This window comes from Phyllopteryx taeniolatus, chromosome 19 (assembly GCF_024500385.1).
Source record: "Phyllopteryx taeniolatus isolate TA_2022b chromosome 19, UOR_Ptae_1.2, whole genome shotgun sequence".
Classification (NCBI taxonomy): domain Eukaryota; kingdom Metazoa; phylum Chordata; class Actinopteri; order Syngnathiformes; family Syngnathidae; genus Phyllopteryx; species Phyllopteryx taeniolatus.
The window spans coordinates 11,926,438-11,943,551 of record NC_084520.1 but is presented as its reverse complement, the minus strand read 5'-3'; the positions used below and the strand labels follow the sequence as shown (position 1 = coordinate 11,943,551).

At 40.2% G+C, this 17,114-nt stretch overlaps 1 protein-coding gene across 2 annotated transcripts in view; it reads right to left on the bottom strand.

Annotated features, from left to right (window-relative positions):
* The window catches only part of skap1 (src kinase associated phosphoprotein 1), a 45,938-nt gene extending 29,041 nt beyond the window's left edge, over positions 1-16,897 (bottom strand). For both annotated transcript variants that reach the window (XM_061756725.1, XM_061756724.1), the window contains exons 1-4: positions 16,680-16,897; positions 13,946-14,051; positions 13,487-13,512; positions 11,785-11,901 (exon numbers count right to left, since the gene is read on the bottom strand). In XM_061756725.1, the coding sequence (XP_061612709.1) occupies positions 11,785-11,901; positions 13,487-13,512; positions 13,946-14,051; positions 16,680-16,719 (289 nt within the window). In that variant the 5' untranslated portion in view covers positions 16,720-16,897. The remainder of the gene's footprint in view (positions 1-11,784; positions 11,902-13,486; positions 13,513-13,945; positions 14,052-16,679) is intronic.
* Between the last annotated feature and the right edge of the window lie 217 nt (positions 16,898-17,114).

Sequence of the window (17,114 nt, the reverse complement as noted above, 5' to 3'; positions counted from 1 at the left end):
ACCTGACCCCCGCATGAACCCTTGCTGATGAGGTGAAACAGAAGGCAGAGAGAGGCGGCCCGGCCCTGAGGGGGCTGCGGGGAGGAATGCTGTTGATTCCAGGGAGCGAGCGACCGCAGAGCCTTTCCGATGGCGTCCTTGATTAGGAAAAAGGATTCACTGGGTGCACCTTCACCCGCCCGGCGCTCAATCTGCGCACGGGCCCGGGCCAAATTGACGCATTTTTCCTCATTACGGAAGGGAGGCCTTTGCGACGCATCCCTGCAGCGAGCCCGCAGACCGACAGGCAGTGAGGTTAAGGGCGCCACGTCCTCCCTTTGCCTCCTCCCTCGGCCTGATTTGATTAGAACTGGAGTCGTCGATACAGAGAGCGTGTTTAGAAGCTCCTAATGCACACAAAACATGCGGTGCATTACGGCAGGCCCGGGAGATGCCTGCATCGTCATCTAATCAGCTTTAATGGCGCCTGCAATTTATGCTGGGCTTTTTGATCGGGCACGTCAATCAGATTAAGTCACAAATCTCTGCAGGTAAAAAGCTGTCAGAGGCCCAAAGACAAAGCAGAAATGATTGGGCAATTCCTTCCTGTTCCAGTTTTGAACGCAGGAAGTTTTTTTGTTTTACTTCTTATCATCATAAAAACACTTTCATACAGCGCCCCAGACATGACATGAGGAGGGGAATGACACTGTGACCGCAATATAGATATAGCATGGGCACAAAATGCAAATTTGGGGACACAAAATACTAATTTGGAGCCATGAAAAAAATATCAATTCAATATTAATAGAATAAATAAAAATGTGATAAAAAATGCGCACAAAATACGCATTTGTGGCCACAATATAAAACTTTGTCACCATAAATGTGGTATAATTTGTGCATGTAATACAAATTTGTGACCAAAAATGTACACACTAAGAACGTTATGCTTCTTTTTTAGAGAATGTTTTGCTATCTGTCAAACTATTTACAGTACGATTAGGATTGGTGGGATGATGCATGCAGTGCATGTTGGGTACCTGAGTTCCTTTGCCTCCTACAGCGCAGGACCTTTTGATGTGACTATTGCGCATGCGCACATCGCGATGACAATGCTCAAGCAATACATGGTGCAGCCCTATACTAAATACAAATTAACAATTTTAATGGATAAGCCAATGGTGCACATCTTCTCTTAAACAGCAAGGTAGAGAACATTGTGTATTGCAGTTTCTAAGGAAGATGCACTTCATTTGCTTACCCAGACATCCAAGATATTAATGGGAATGATATTAAATCCACAAATTTGGTGCGCCTATTTTGTGGCCACAAATTAGTATATTGTAGCCCAAATTTAGTATTTTATGCCCACAATTTAGTATTTTGTGGCGACAATTTAGTATTCTGCAGATACCTACTTCATCACTACAAATTAGTATGCTTTGGCTACAATTTAATATTTTGAGGCCACAAATTAGGATTTTGCACATTATACCCGTTTCATGGCTATAATATATATATATATATATAATTTTGTATTTTGTAATATCTACTTTGTATATTTTTTATATGTAATATCGACTGTATATTGTTGCCACAATTACATTTTCTTCCCCCATGTCATGTCTGGGGCTCCATACTTTCACGCAACTTGCAAAGAACGAAGGTTCTTCATCTCAGCAATGGAATAACTGGAGATGACGCTTCCAACGCGCACACTGCACACGTGAAGCACACTAAGGGCCTAAATTTACTATGTGACACGGGCTTCCCCCTAGGCGACCATAAGCGGGGTAGATGGTGACCCTGAATTTCCCTTTTGTAGATTTACTACCACCATTCAAATGCTTAAGTGCAGATACAATGATCCTCTAATCGCAGGGGACGCTTTTCAACTGCTTGGACAGCAAAGGGAAAAAAGGAATATAAATACTAACAACGGAGGCATTCGGGGCCCACAAGAGAGGTGGCGGATGGGCGATAAAAACAGGACAGCGCCGTCAAAGCCAGCCTGGAGGTTAAAACACTTTGGAAAAAATCAACACGCTAAATGTACAGTTATTGCAATTTTTACTTGCTTTTATTTCCACTGAAATGGCACTAATACTCAGTACATATTTTCCTATTAGAGTTCTTGAGCAATCCCATTGTCATTTTTTTAAACAAGTATTATTTACAATGACAGACAGATATGCTAAACAAAAGTATTGTTTTTCCAAACTACTAATAGAACTGGTAACAAAATATTGCTTGTATTAAAATGTTGAAATATTAATTTATTATTTTCATAAGAAAATAATTCAAATTTGTATAATTCCATTGAATTGAAAATGTTGATTTCATATTTACTCACAATCTCTTCCTATGTTTAACTTTTGTTCAAAATGGTGTGCCTAAAATTAGAACAATGTAATAGTGATATACAGCATCAATATTATTTGAATTTTCCAGATGGTTTCTATTCAGAAATAAATGTAATTAATAGTTTAATAATAACTTTGAATGTATCCCTTATGAAACAAATGTTCATTAATTTTAGCATTAATGTTTCGTTTCCTATTTAGTTAAGATTATTTTTTATATGTCCAATTCAAACATGCCTGGTATTTATAAAACAACAATTGTAAAAACTTAAAATGAAATTTTTACGCTGCAGTTTAAAAGGTAATTATTTGTATTATTAATGTTCTAAAAGAAAATATTCTTACTGATTTAAATTAAAAATATTTTTTTTGTGATTGTCACTGAAGAAACAAGATATAAATGTAATACATTTCATTAAAATAATTCAAATCTATTCATTTGAAAATGTCTTTATTTCAATCATTTGAGGATTTCCCCCCTCATTAATTGTAATTATGCTTGAATGTTATTTCGATAGTTTACACCATAAAACGTGAAAATCACTAAGCCTCATGATTATAAAAAAATATATTTTTAAAACAATTCTGAAAAAATAAATACATTAAACTGGGTTCATGTCATCTGGCATTTCTTGAGCAAAAGCCATTTCAAGTGGGTTGGGTCTTGACAAAAAATGTTTAAAGCTAAAAAATAAACATCTTTATTCAAATAAATAATGTATTTCCTGTTACAAGCTTAAACAATACAGTTCCGCGTGCTAAAAGAATTTTTCTAATCCCCGTCCATTAACTTTGTGTCAAAAACATGTGAGTAAAGAAAACAAAGGCACAGCCACGCTGGCCCACTTGGCTCGGACACGCGGCGCTGACTCGGGCCGGCGGCGTTGAGAGGAATACGTCGTCAACATCCTCCAATAAGTCCACAAGGGCATGTTAATGAGCCTAAAGTGCTCATTAGGGCAACAATTAAACACAAGGATCCTAGAGGCTTTAGGAGTCAGTAAAGTGTGTGCAAGAGCGGGCCAGCACAGATCTCCCATCTCCATTTATTTCCCTAAGAAATCAGTGAGGCCACCTGGGTTTGGCATCACAACTTCATTCATCTCCAGAAATGGATTCCAGTGGAGGGCAAAATCAAATTCTCATTAGCAAGGCAGCAGAGAAAGGAGGCGAGAGCGCGCGGGAGGGTACCTGGGAACGCTAACCTCTGCGTGAACCCGCCGCATCTGATAGTTTTGCTATTTGTCTGTGACATTGACAGCTCTGGGGGAGATTAGGACTTCGCACTTTGCATTCTGCCTGTGCGCCGCCTTACAGATGGACTGCAGCACAATTTCCCTCTGCCGCTTTTTTTTTCCCATCCACCGAACGCTGTGTGAGCGTGGCGCCGCACCAGAGGCTAGCGCCCGTTGTAATTAGAACGAGCGCGACAATAAAACAAAGCAAACGAGAACTGGGGCTGTGTGAGACAAACAGTGAGGATGCAACCACCGCACAGCGGTTGTGGGGCGGGGGGAGCCTGAGATGAGAGTGATGGATACCCTTTGGTTAAATACGTCCAAATCCCCCTTTCAAGCAGCTCCCGTCTTGTCAGCCAGTGTGAATGCGTGAGTGTGTGTGTGTGTGTGTGTGCGTGTGTGTGTGTGTGTGTGTGAGAGGGAGGGAGAGAGAGAGAGAGAGAGAGAGAGAGAGAGTGGGAGAGAGAGAGTAAAAGATTAATAGTGTAAACAGAGAGAGAGAAAGAGAGAGAGAGAGGAGAGAGAGATGGGAGGGGGTGCGTGGAAGAGAAGACTATCAGCATCTGCAGCAGCACAGTAGCCCTCGGGGGAACGCGGTGAACTTTTGAACCCTGATGGCGAACAGTCGCAGCGATGCAAAGCGCTTGTCGCCGCCTCGTAATGGGCGCCCGCCTGCCTGCGCCTCGTTGGGAAAGCGGCGAGCGAGGGGAGTGGAGGGGAACGAGCCAGCGTGGAGGTCATTAACATACTTGTCGCCTCCATCGCAAACGAGCGGCCGCTATACGCCACTGTCACCAGAGCTGTGATCAAGTCGCAAACTTCTCACAGCGGAAGCTGACGCTGGACGCAGGCACCTCACAGGGGTTGGTTGACTTAAGTTCAAAAGTTGAGAAGGTGGTTAGATATGTATACACAAAAATGGCATTGAGCGGGTTAGCTAGTTGCTACGATACCTCAGTACACCCGCCATAAAATGGCGTTGTGGTGGGAAGTAACGAAGTACAAAAACTTTATTTGTAATTAAATCGATTTTTCATTCTATTCTATTCCTTTTATTCTGACGACTTTCTACTCTTTTGTCAATAGGCTTGTTACGTTACTAAAGTCATTTGCAGTTGAGATCATGATAGATCGATTGAGATTTTGCGAAAAACAGACAGCAGCATCCTGAAGGAATGTCAACCAGGGAGCATTAACGACAACAGATTCAAAGAAGCAATATATTCCCCATCCGTGGCCTTATTGAAGAGAATTGTTTGATATTGACAAGGGTGAAACGTGGCAAATGCGTTGTGTCTTGTGCCAGCCTAAAAACTACAAGCTAAGAAGTATTTTGCAGACGTTGTCATTAGGTATTTTTTGTGTTACTCAGTTCAACTTTACAATGTTTGAAAAGCTATGGGAACACGTTTTAATAGCATAAAAGTCGAGCCAACACTAGCTAGGTCTTAAACAACAACAACAGGTAACACGTCCATCCCATCCATCCATTTTCTGTACCGCTTTATCATCACAAGGGTCGCGGGCGTGCTGGAGCCTATCCCAGCTACCTTTGGGCTAGAGGCGGGGTACACGTAATGTGATTTTTTTTTTCTTCTTCCCATTTTGAGCACCAAGTAATTTAACACAACAAGGAATCTAAGGAATCTTTTCCTTAAGTTCTCACTCTGACTGAATGTGGCAGATCTTTCACATAAAATAATGCGAGAATGGACTGAACATAAGGTGAAAATATTAAAAACCATCAGACTAAAAATTACATAACACTGTCAGGCGGACACCTCCTATGTCCAAATTTGGTCAATTTCATATTTTTTTCTCACAAATCAGGATCTGTTGGTTTTACAAATGACTGACTAATCTAAAGTGTTGAAAATGGTTTGTTCTGTTTGACGATGCAATGTTAATGGCTTAACGAACTGTATTTTCATTTTCCTTAAAAGTGATGGTTTGGAAGATGCGAGGATTCTGCCTAACGCCATCAATATGTTGTTTTTGGTGCTTATGTGTATCCAGAATTTTCACACACAATAATATATTTGGGGAACAAATCAGGTATCACTAAAAATTAACTGTTCAGACTTAATTCAATAAGATCTGGCTTTTGAGTGTTAAACGTTTGCTACATCTTTAATCAGCGAATGAATGAGGAATCTTCCCCAATCACTCCACTTTTCCACATACAATATGGCGCCGATGTTGACGTACGATTTAGCGCACATGTATATACTGTATCTCTATGGTTAGGCCGAGGAGGTCATACCTGTACCCTGAGAGGTGATCCAGATGAAACGAGAGAAGAATCTAGAAAACGTCTCTTGAAAAGATTACAGGCCAAACATGCACCTAACATAGCACAGCCAGCCACCCTGGCGGGGGGAGGTCATATCAGCCATCAAACGTAATCTCACACTCTCTTTCAAAGTTCTCTGTGCGTTAACTTGGCGAGTCACGCCGCCAGGAGCCAGTTGGCAGCGAGAGGTTTGCTGATGGGGAACATTTCGCTTTTAAATGCGCTAGCCCTCGTAACGGCGTTCCAAACTGACAGCCTTTAGATTTAATATTCCATTTGCTAGCTCAGTGTAATAATGTTGCTCCTGCAGATTGGCTGCTCGTATTCAAATGAACAAGCCATGAGACATCACTTCACACTGCTTATAATGCTGCTGAATTCCTCTGCCAATACTGTAATTGCTGGAGGAAAGCCTGGCGTTCTTTAAATAGGCTTCAAACACACCTGCCTGCACTTTACTCAATCACCAAATCCATGACTTCTAAGCTCCTAACTGAAAGTAAACAAAACAACACGGCTGTATTGCTAAGACAAGCCAGGTTTAGTTAAGACACAATCACAATGCCGCGATTGGCTGGCAACCAGTTCAGGGTGTACCCCGCCTCCTGCCCGATGATCGCTGGGATAGGCTCCAGCACTCCCGCGACCCTTGTGAGGATAGACGGCTCAGAAAATGGATGGATGGACAATCACAATGCACATCTGAGCAACACTGTGGTCGCCGCTAGTGCTAACGCTAACACAGGAGATGGCAACAAGCACCAACTTGACAACGGCATGACAACGAGAAAAATACTATTGCACCACAAATAAGAACAACATAAAGGTGTTTTGGACCCTGAAAATGCAAAAAAAAAAAAAATGTAAACATGTTCCAACAGAAAATCATTGTTACTGTTTCCATGTACTGCAAATGCTAAAAATGGTCTTGTAGTTGAAAATGGAGGACATATGCATGCGAGGTCAGTGTATGACATTGTTGGGGGACCATAATAATTTAACAGTTATTATTGTTCAATAATTTAAGTAAAATTACATTTACATTATCAAGAATGTGATTAAATATGTTGCAATAATTAAGCCTTTTTCCCTGAAATTGATTGCTTAAAATGCATCGATTCATTATTGTATTCATTTAGCTCATTCAATATATAAAAAGACCCACTTTTTGGTACTGATTAATGCAAAGGGCTACCAGTTTGATACACACTTTTGAAATAAGAAAATTTCCCCAAAATTACCTTTAATAATTAAGTATATTCATCTATGTTAAAACAATGATCATGTTAATGATTTCTCACAATAATTATCAACAATCATTTAACAAAGTAGGAAACAAAAATATCAATATGCAACACTATTTCTAACAATCTCTACAAATATTAAAATTTCAAACAATCATTTCTATATTTCTATATTCCTAGGAAATTCCAATGTCCTGTCACTGGTGAGTTATTTTTAGAACAGGTCCACAGGCTTCTCATGTGGTTCTTGAGGGCAATTGTAAATAAAATAAAATAGTAAAATAAACAATTTTACAAATACATACAAGTTATTGGTTAATTAAATAAATAAAATGATAAATAATAATAAATAAAATGGCTAATAAATAAAATTACATTAGAAGAATACTGGTACATTTGCATATTATAGTACATTAATAATTTTATCCTTAAATCGATTCAATACATTGCATCCATTCATTTTTTATTATTCATTTATCTCCTTAAATAAGGGCTAAATAATTTATTTTAAATAAAAAGAGTAGAATGAACACTTTTACATACATTTATTGCGGTTCATTTTTAAGTAATTAACAATTAAAAATAACTCATTTTTTAAAAATTCATGAATTAGATAAATTAGAATTAGGATTTAATCTCTAAAGTATTTTATGTATCTTACATACACATTTTATCTTCGTTTTTTTACCTGATCTACAAATGAGCTGACCCAGAGTCCTTTTTAAAAATCAAACATTTTCTCACCCCTGTACTAGACTGTTGCCATGTATATGTACCCTGTGTGTGTGTCAGAGGACAAAACATTGTGCCTCTGTGTTTATGTATTTAGATGTGCAGGAATGTGATGCATGCAAAAAGGAGGGGTGTGTATATACGTGTGTGTGTTGGTGAAAAATGGTGCACGGTGCATGAGCCCCAAATAGCCGAGCGCGAGGTGGAGGGCACGGTCGACGTGAGACGAGGCCGCGGCGAGGACGCAGGCGCGCTGAGGGGTCAGCGGTGCGGTCAGCGGGTGAAACGCAGTTCACATTAGCATGCAGACAGCATGCCTAACAATGGAACCCCCATCTGTTCCTGTCAGCCATTACAAATCTGGTGTCAGCCGCTCCATCGAAGACAACGGGCCGCCGCATCTCATCAAACCGAGGCGACGGAAACGCAGCCGTCAACTTGGCATTCGCTCACTCTCCAGTTAGAAACGAGAGAGCGGCGATTACCGGGGATGATGCATCCTCGCCCTCGTGACACTCGCAAATACAATAAAATGATCGACGAAATACGCATAAAGGCTACATTGAGAATCATTCGCTATCCACTATATAATGCCCCATTTCATGAGTTTGCCATTTTGAGTGGTGTTCGAATGTGTAGTTAGTATATGTTATCCCCTATATTGAGCCCTCAATGTATCCCACAATGCATCTTGAAAAGTAGTCAACCATGACACTCACTAGAAAGTAGAAGTGCAACAATCAGTCAATTAATTGACAACTAATCGATTATCAAATTCATTGACAACTATTTTGATAATCGATTAATCGTTTAACGACATTATTTAACTTAAAATTGTCCAAATCGTCGGATTTTCAGCCTCTCAACAGTAATTATTCCCAATTTTTCAGTAGTCCTCCATGAAAGCAGACCAATTGGTTATCGTTGTATAAATAAGACATTTGCAAACATCTGCTTTTACCTTTTAAGACAATGATCAACATTTATTTTATTTTATTTTTAAATAAACATTTTTGCCTATTTTCTGACATGTTACTGGTGTGGTCCGTAACATGTCAGAAAATGAGCTGAATAATAATCAATTCACGTGCAAGTAAATATGTACAGCACAGCAACACACATTTTAACACGACTGGAGATGAAGAGCTCTGTATTAATTTCATAAAATATGATCAAACGTAATTATAATTTTTATTTTTGTTATAATTTATTTCATAAGGTAAATTAGCTGGTGTTGATCCAGTACATTTTAATGATGCGACAGCAATTACGTAATTAACAGCGCGTCCAAGTAGTGCTCCAAATTTATTTTTCATTCGACTGATGAGAAAACTATACAGTCCGCAATGTAAAAATTTCTAATAGTTATTAGGGAGTAGGGAATGAGTAAATCATTCCACCCACTGCCAATGATATGACACGACTACTTCTAGTTGAATCAAATGCATCCTGAGGGAATTTAAATGAGGACCGCCTGACGTATGATGTCACTGATTTTCATTAAGTGTTTTTTTTTCCCGCAAGAAAGTGTGCCCGGTGAACACAGGTTGAACTTTGAACTCCAAATGCCCTTTGGCTGAGGACACAAGCCATTCACTACACTAACACCATCATGAGAAAGAAGCACACAGCCCCAGAGGCTCCTCTCCAGGAAGCAAAGGTTGCGCTTGTTAATGCCGCGCTAAAATGTTTACGTTTCAAGTCCAGCTATCTGATGTTGTTTGATTCGGGCTTAATTGCACACTGAAGAGCTAATTGGCTATCGCTCACATTTAACACTGACAACGGACACGCACACTGGCAGACCTTAAAAAAAGCATCTACAGTGAGATCTGAAAATGGCTGTGCATCAATGATCTCCATCCAGGTTGATAGAGCTTGAAAGGTGTTGCTAAGAGGAATGGGGCGAAACGGCTCAAAGATAGCCGTGCCAAGCTTGTGGCATCATATTCAAAAATACTTGAAGCTGGCATTGCTGTATTATACAAAACCTGTGAATACATATGTAAATGTAATTTAGTTTTTTTTTTTATTTTTAATACATTTGCATTTTTTAATACATTTCAAAAAAGAATTGTTGCATGTTGTCATTATGGGGTATTGTGTCTAGAATTTTGAGGGAAAAAATTAATTCATTCCATTGTGGAATCATGAAAAATGAACCTGCTGTACCTTGATGTCATCTCCCTTCAAATGTAGACTGAAACTGCCCAAAGATACTGTAGGTGTGCTAACTTAGCTTCATATTTCAAATGACTTGAGGCTGTAATTTCTGCTAAAAGGTACATCAACAAAGCAGTAAAAGAGCGTGTCTCGGTCACAGCCTTCAGGAGCATTTTAAAGAAAATCTATCCCTTTAGGGGTGCAACTATCAATCATTTTAATAATCGATTAATCTTTTGATTTTTTTTTCGATAATTCAGATGTTAAAAAATAATTTCCACGATTTTATTGAAAAACGGGACATTATTTCGAATTGAGAGTACAAAAAATGCACAAAAACATGAATTGATTATCATTCAGTTACTGGTTTGGTCCGTAACATGGCAGAAATTAGGCAAAAATGTTGATCATTGTTTCACAAAGTAAAAGCAGATGTTTACAAATGTCTTATTTTGATTAAACACAACGACAATCAGTCTGCTTTCATGAAGGACTACAGAAATCTGAGAGTATTTACTGGTGAGGGGCTAACATTTTGAAGATTTGGACATTTTTAGGACAAAAAAAGGTCTCGAAACGATTAATCAATTGTCAAAATTGTTTATTAATTTGATAATCGATTATTTGTCCATTATCGTTTAATTGTTGCATCGCTATATCCATCCATTTTCTATAGCACTTGTCTTCATTAAGGTCATGAGTGAGCTGAAGCGGACTTTGGCTAAGAGGCAGGATACACCCTGCACAGGGCATATTTAGACAAACATCCATTCACACTCACACCTATGAACAATTTAGAGTTTTCAGTGAACCCAACATGCATGATTTTGGAATGTGGGAGGAAGCCGGAGAACGTGAAATCTCTAAACAGGAACCGGGGACCTTTGAACTACGAAGCAAACGTGGTAACCACTCGTTCACTATGCTGCCTATTTTAAATGAAATGTAAAAAAATAATAATAATTATGATCGCCATCTGCCAGGATCCTCTGCTGCACTTTCCCTGCATCGCAGAGACGCAAGAGTTCACGTAGCCATATCTGACGACAACCAGCTGGCATTAATGAGAAGAGTGCTAAAACCACCGTAAACATTTTTCCCCTGCACGCACGGAATAGTCTACATGTGCTCCAAAAAAAATAAATAAAAAAGAAATGGGCAGCAGAGGCACCCAAGTCAATAATGCCCACCTACGGCATGTCAAGGGCGATTAGCTGGCGCAGCGAGTCGGGAATACAAAAATTCTGAAGAGGAGGGAGGGAGTAAGATGGAGGGAAAGATTGATCAAGCGAGAGAGGGACAAGACACACATGGCCCCTCAGGTACAGTGTTGTATTTCAAACCCGCTTGTGAAAGAATATAGCGGCCGGGGCTCAATCAATCACGGCATTAGCCCGCAGCTACACAGCCTCCTGCCTGTGTGGGCCGCCGACACGACACGCAACAACCACCGAGGGGCGCTCTAGCTCACCGATCAGGCCTGTGAGGAAGCAGCAGAAGCCCACCTGCTCACTGGCCAATGATGGAAAGAGGGGGGCTTTGGAGGGAGGAGTCAGTGATGTCACAGAGGTATGGCGTGATCTGTTTTCTCAAATTAGGACAACAATGTGTGCTTCCTGTGGAGTGAAGAGGCCATCTGAGAGGGTGTTAAAAGTGCAGCCAGGCAGCTTTCTCAGAGGAAACAAACAATAACTCTTCCTTTTAATTGCTTCGCTCCATCAACAACACACAGACACATACACATACAGTGTGAGAGTGCAGTCACTCACACTCAGCCGCTCCGTCCTCCTGGTAGTCGGAAGCCAGCGAGGCGTCGTCGGACGGTGCAGAGCGACCCAGACTGGAGCTGCGGTTGTCGTCAGAACCGTCTTCCTCCCTCGAGTCAGCTGAAAGGAGCAGTGTGTGAGAGGGGAGTCAGTACAGCAGCAGAGGTGGCAAAAGTACGCACATTCTGTACTTGAGTCGAAGTACAGATACTTGGGGGGGGGGAAAAGTAAAAACAGGTAAAAGTAGAACTACTGATTCAACTTCGATTGATTGATTAATTCATTCCATTTTCATAACATGGCACCAAAAAAAATAGTCCCCCCCCCTTTTTTTAAAACATTTCATCGTATTTGTCCTTGGGGAAAAAAAGCCAGCTAGCATTAGCTCAGGTTTTCATGCTATCAAAACAATGTGTTCCCATAGCTTTGCTAACATTGTGAAATGACTAATAAAAAATGCAAAATTAGCTAATGGCAACAACTGTAAAAGTAAAAACTCAGAAAATGTAAATATTCAAGTGAAGTACAAATAACTACTTAAAGGGGGGTTTGCAATTTAAAAAAAAAATTGTCATATTTGTTTCAATTGTTAGTAGTAAAACAATCTGTTAAAGAAATCAGCACTCTCTGGCCCCATCGTGTACCTCTAATTGGATTTTTAAGAAACTACCGCGCCTGAGGAAAAGCAACTAATCAGAGACAGAAAGCGTGGCTGATGAGATCCGCCAATCATTCTCGTGCAACCTTGCTTTGTTACGCTGTCACCTGTTACGTTGGGCTTAAGGAGCCTTGCTACAGACGTTAAAAGGAAAGAATTGGACAAATCTGAGACAAAACAAAGTTGAAGATAACGGCTACCTTTCAGAAGGGGAAGTGCCACAGTCGCCTGAGAGGATTCAGAACCGACGCAGAATTAGCAACATTTATGTTCAACAGAAAGGTTTAACAACTCTTTTGGATTTTTAACTCCATCCATCCATCCATTTTCTGAGCCGCTTCTCCTCACTAGGGTCGCGGGCGTGCTGGAGCCTATCCCAGCTGTCATCGGGCAGGAGGCGGGGTACACCCTGAACTGGTTGCCAGCCAATCGCAGGGCACATAGAAACTAACAACCATTCGCACTCCCAGTCATGCCTACGGGCAATTTAGAGTCTCCAATTAATGCATGTTTTTGGGATGTGGGAGGAAACCGGAGTGCCCGGAGAAAACCCACGCAGGCACGGGGAGAACATGCAAACTCCACACAGGCGGGGACGGGGATTGAACCCTGCACCTCAGAACTGTGCGGCTGACGCTCTAACCAGTCGGCCACCGTGCCGCCGATTTTTAACTCAAATATAAAAAAATAAATAAATAAATAAATACAAATAAAACCTCACACCGATAACATTTAGTGTTATATTAACACCTCATTGCGTTAAGACATGCTACCAACATAGCAGCTGTGGCTTGTAAGTGTGGCTTTGGTCAGAGACTTGAGAGTCTACCTTCAAAAATTGCTAGCAGTCTTAAAACAGCCAACTCCGCCTTTAAGTGCTGTAATGAAGTATTCATAAATTTTGACTTCCCACCACTGGCAGTCAGTATCTGATCTTGTCGTCTCAGTGAGGCTAACATAAACATTCATACCACCAGGCCACATTGTTGCTGATGGTCTGTGGATATATACGTGTCATGTGAAGGAGATGCAGGGAATGATACTTACAGCGAAAGGGGAATTCCTGAGGGTTTCTGCAAAAGAAAAAAAGGATCATGAGTCAGCTTCTTAACTTAAAGACCAGAAAACCAGCAGTTTTCTCTGTACCGGTGCATGCACTTCTTACCGGGTTACTTCCGGACTTTTTTTTACAAGAGATTCTGTCACTATCGTGTCCACAAATTGAATCAAATTAAAAGTAAATGATAAGAAAAAGGTTCTCGCATGAGACCTTTAAAAAACTAATAACAGCAATAAGCAACAAGCCATTAGACTCAATGAGTTCATCTGAATGTAGCAAACTGTGTTTAAGGCAATTACAACACCAATTAGACTTCTTGTTCACTATTAGCAACAAACATTAGATAATTGGGCCATGAAATTACACTGTCCCGCTTGAGTGGTCCTTTCAAAAAGAAAAAAAAAAAAAAAAAAAAGAAGCTAAACACTGATGATGTCAACTCTTACCTCACATGCACCACCCTGAAATTATTCAATAAGACTTTGCGGGTCTCTGCCGCATTTTCACTCAGCTGCTCGTCCTGAAGGATCTCAGACACAAACAACTCGCAGTCTGAGCACAAACACAAATAAAAAGATTAGAAGCTCTGAAATATTTAAAAAAAAGTGGCAAGACACCAACCAGAGTACTCAATAGACCTTAGATCCATTAGGAAAATGAGAAAATGGTGCTTCCTGTGTTCATATTTGGAATGAGACTCTCTTTTGACACATGATAGCACTTGGGGCTAATAACAGTTAAAAGCAGACTACTGTAATATAAATCTATATCATCTATTTTATTTAATTACCATTAAAATAGTAGCATTGATTGAAAGTTTCAATGGATGTTTGCCTGAGGCAAAATTACACCTTAAGCAGGACTGCAAAATGAATGGAGCAGTGTGCTGTCCATTTTTGTGATGCTGCGAGGAAACAGGTTGGCCCACATTGCTAATCTGATTTGTTTCCTTCACACGCTCACTCCTATCTAGACACATGCAAATGGACGTCCAAAGTCTTGCTGCTTTAGCCTGGTTGTGTGTGATATAGTAATGGCTCTGTTCGGAAGCACTCCCTAGCCACTATAGTGTGCCCTATACAGTGAGTTCGCTATTGTGCTGTTTAAATGTGTAGTGAGTCGGGCTGCAACTAATTATTTTAATAATCGATTAATCGTTTTTTTCCCCCGATTAATACATGAATCGGTTCAAGAAACATTTCTTCATTTCCATCCCCACAAAAGTGCTCAATCAGGTTGCTGCATGAAAATCCCAGAGCTCTTAAAGTAATCAATTATGAGGGACTCCACATCGAAAAATTACAACTGAAGAAGCCTTTTCGATTAAAGGAGAAATGTCTTCAACAAACAGTCCAATTTCCTTGGTTCAACCTTATTTGTGGATTACCATGACCTGGATGACTGACAGTCTCCACAGACAAGTCTACCTGGTATTGAGCAAGTCAACCTGCCAGACTTCAAGTAAGAATCTACTCATATTTTTATTTTATCAATCATTTTATGGTGGAGTGCATCGTGTGACGTCACGCGGCCCTCCCTGCGTGGTCCTCAAAAAGAGTCCAACTTTGCTTATTATTACTTATTATTCACACTCCGGTTGATGTTTACTGTAAAACTAAACCCAATGCACAAAGTATTACACACGTTGTATATTTAATACAACACATATTTTGTTTGAGAAACACCGCCAACTTGATGCTAACGTCTCAATGCAAAATCCTATTGACAAGCTAACATAGCTAGCGCCGAAGTAGCGATACTTATATAGCTCCAAATAAGGAATATTCACATACAAACACTGCAGAAAAATACACATACAGATAATATAACAATACTCACAGGCATATATTCTTCCTATTCTGTGAAAAATTAGTTATTTTTTATGCGGTGCAATCGCGACTTTCTTATTCTGGTGTGAGGCTTTCTGATCAAGTTGTGATATCTGCATGTGTGCACCATACTGCCCCTAAGAGGACAATGCGCATACAGCAGGACCATCACACTCCAATGCAATGTTTATTTTTAATCGATAACAAATAGATAAATTATCCATTTGAGCCATTTTATCAATTCGTTGTTGCAGCCCTTAAGATGCTTCAAGCTGTTTAATGCTACTCCCAGATGAAGTTTATTGTCATGCTTCATGCTAGCATATAATGGGAAATAATGAATAGCATCGATGTCACAGTAATGTAACTCTAACCTTTTACAAAATGGATGCAAGAACACAAATTGTGGATCAACACAGACACAACAGTACTCACAGGTATTCTTAATCCTCTGCGAAGAAGAACTAGTAGTGCGGCTTACAGGGAACCTGAGCTCGTCTATATCCATATGTCTGTATTATATTTCCCCCAGGTCGACAAGGTGCGCACTCCAGAAGGAGCAGCACAATGTCCATTAAAGTTAAAAAAAAATGGGGCACAAACGGTTTTATTTCTTTACATTCTATTTAAGTACAATATTTCAGACTCCTATTTCTCTTATTAAAAAAACATATTACAAACATTTTTGTTGGATTTTGGGGGGGGTGGCAGATTCATGACATTTCCATTTGTTTCACTGGGTAAAGATGATTTGAGAGATGTTTTGAGGTACGAGCATGGTCACCCAATTAAACTCATATCTCATGGCACCACTCTACTGAATTACCCTATGATGGCACGAGACAAATTCATGAGTTGTGGTGTGAAAGTCAAGCAACGCATCACAACACATGGACAAAACAGGCTTTGTTTTAATTTAGTAAAATACATTCATTTTAAAACAATACAATGATATCATGATTCATTTATTTGTTCAATATTTATTCCAGAAGGTCCACCAGCTGACGTTGATCCGGTAGGTTGTAATTATATGACAGCTACTGTCTATCTTCATTAACGGTGTGCTAGAGTGGTGTTCCAAAACTAATTTTCACGAGATTGATGAGTGGACTACATAGTCCACTATATAAAATCCCTACATAGTGATTAGAGAGTAGGGAATGAGTGCATAATTCTGAACACAGACACTGTGATCTGGCAGGCCAATGGGAACATGCCGCATGATGCGTTTTAATCATAAGTGGATGACTTCCACCAATGCTGAGGGAATGTGTGCACCTCCAGAATCCCTGATTTTGTGTTGAAAAAATTCCAATCGAGTGTATTTAGGGAAATAATGTAACAAACTTACCATCTAGTAGCCTCCTGATGTCGTTTGGGATGGTCCCCATTCCTGACGTCCACTGGTGCAAGACACTTTGCACTCGCCCAGGCGTAGTTTTTCCTTTTAACTCGCACACCTGACCTGACGTCCTGTTACAGCCGTCGACAAAGTAACAAGAGCCACCTGCACTCTGAAACACAACTTCCGCGACAGTTGCATCGAGATGTACACCCAACGATGGGTTATGGTGGGGGCGGGGGGCGTGGGCGCAAGTTGATAACTTCCTGTGGTTTCTCAGCCGAGGCTTACAACAAATTTGACAGGAAGTGAAGGCCCCAGTTCGTCCTACAGCGACACAGCCAACCGAGGAATGCATACAAAATTTAGGATTAATAAAGAAAAAATATAAATTATATGTACAGTACGGTGCAAAACTCTTGGGCCTCCATTACATTTGTTGAA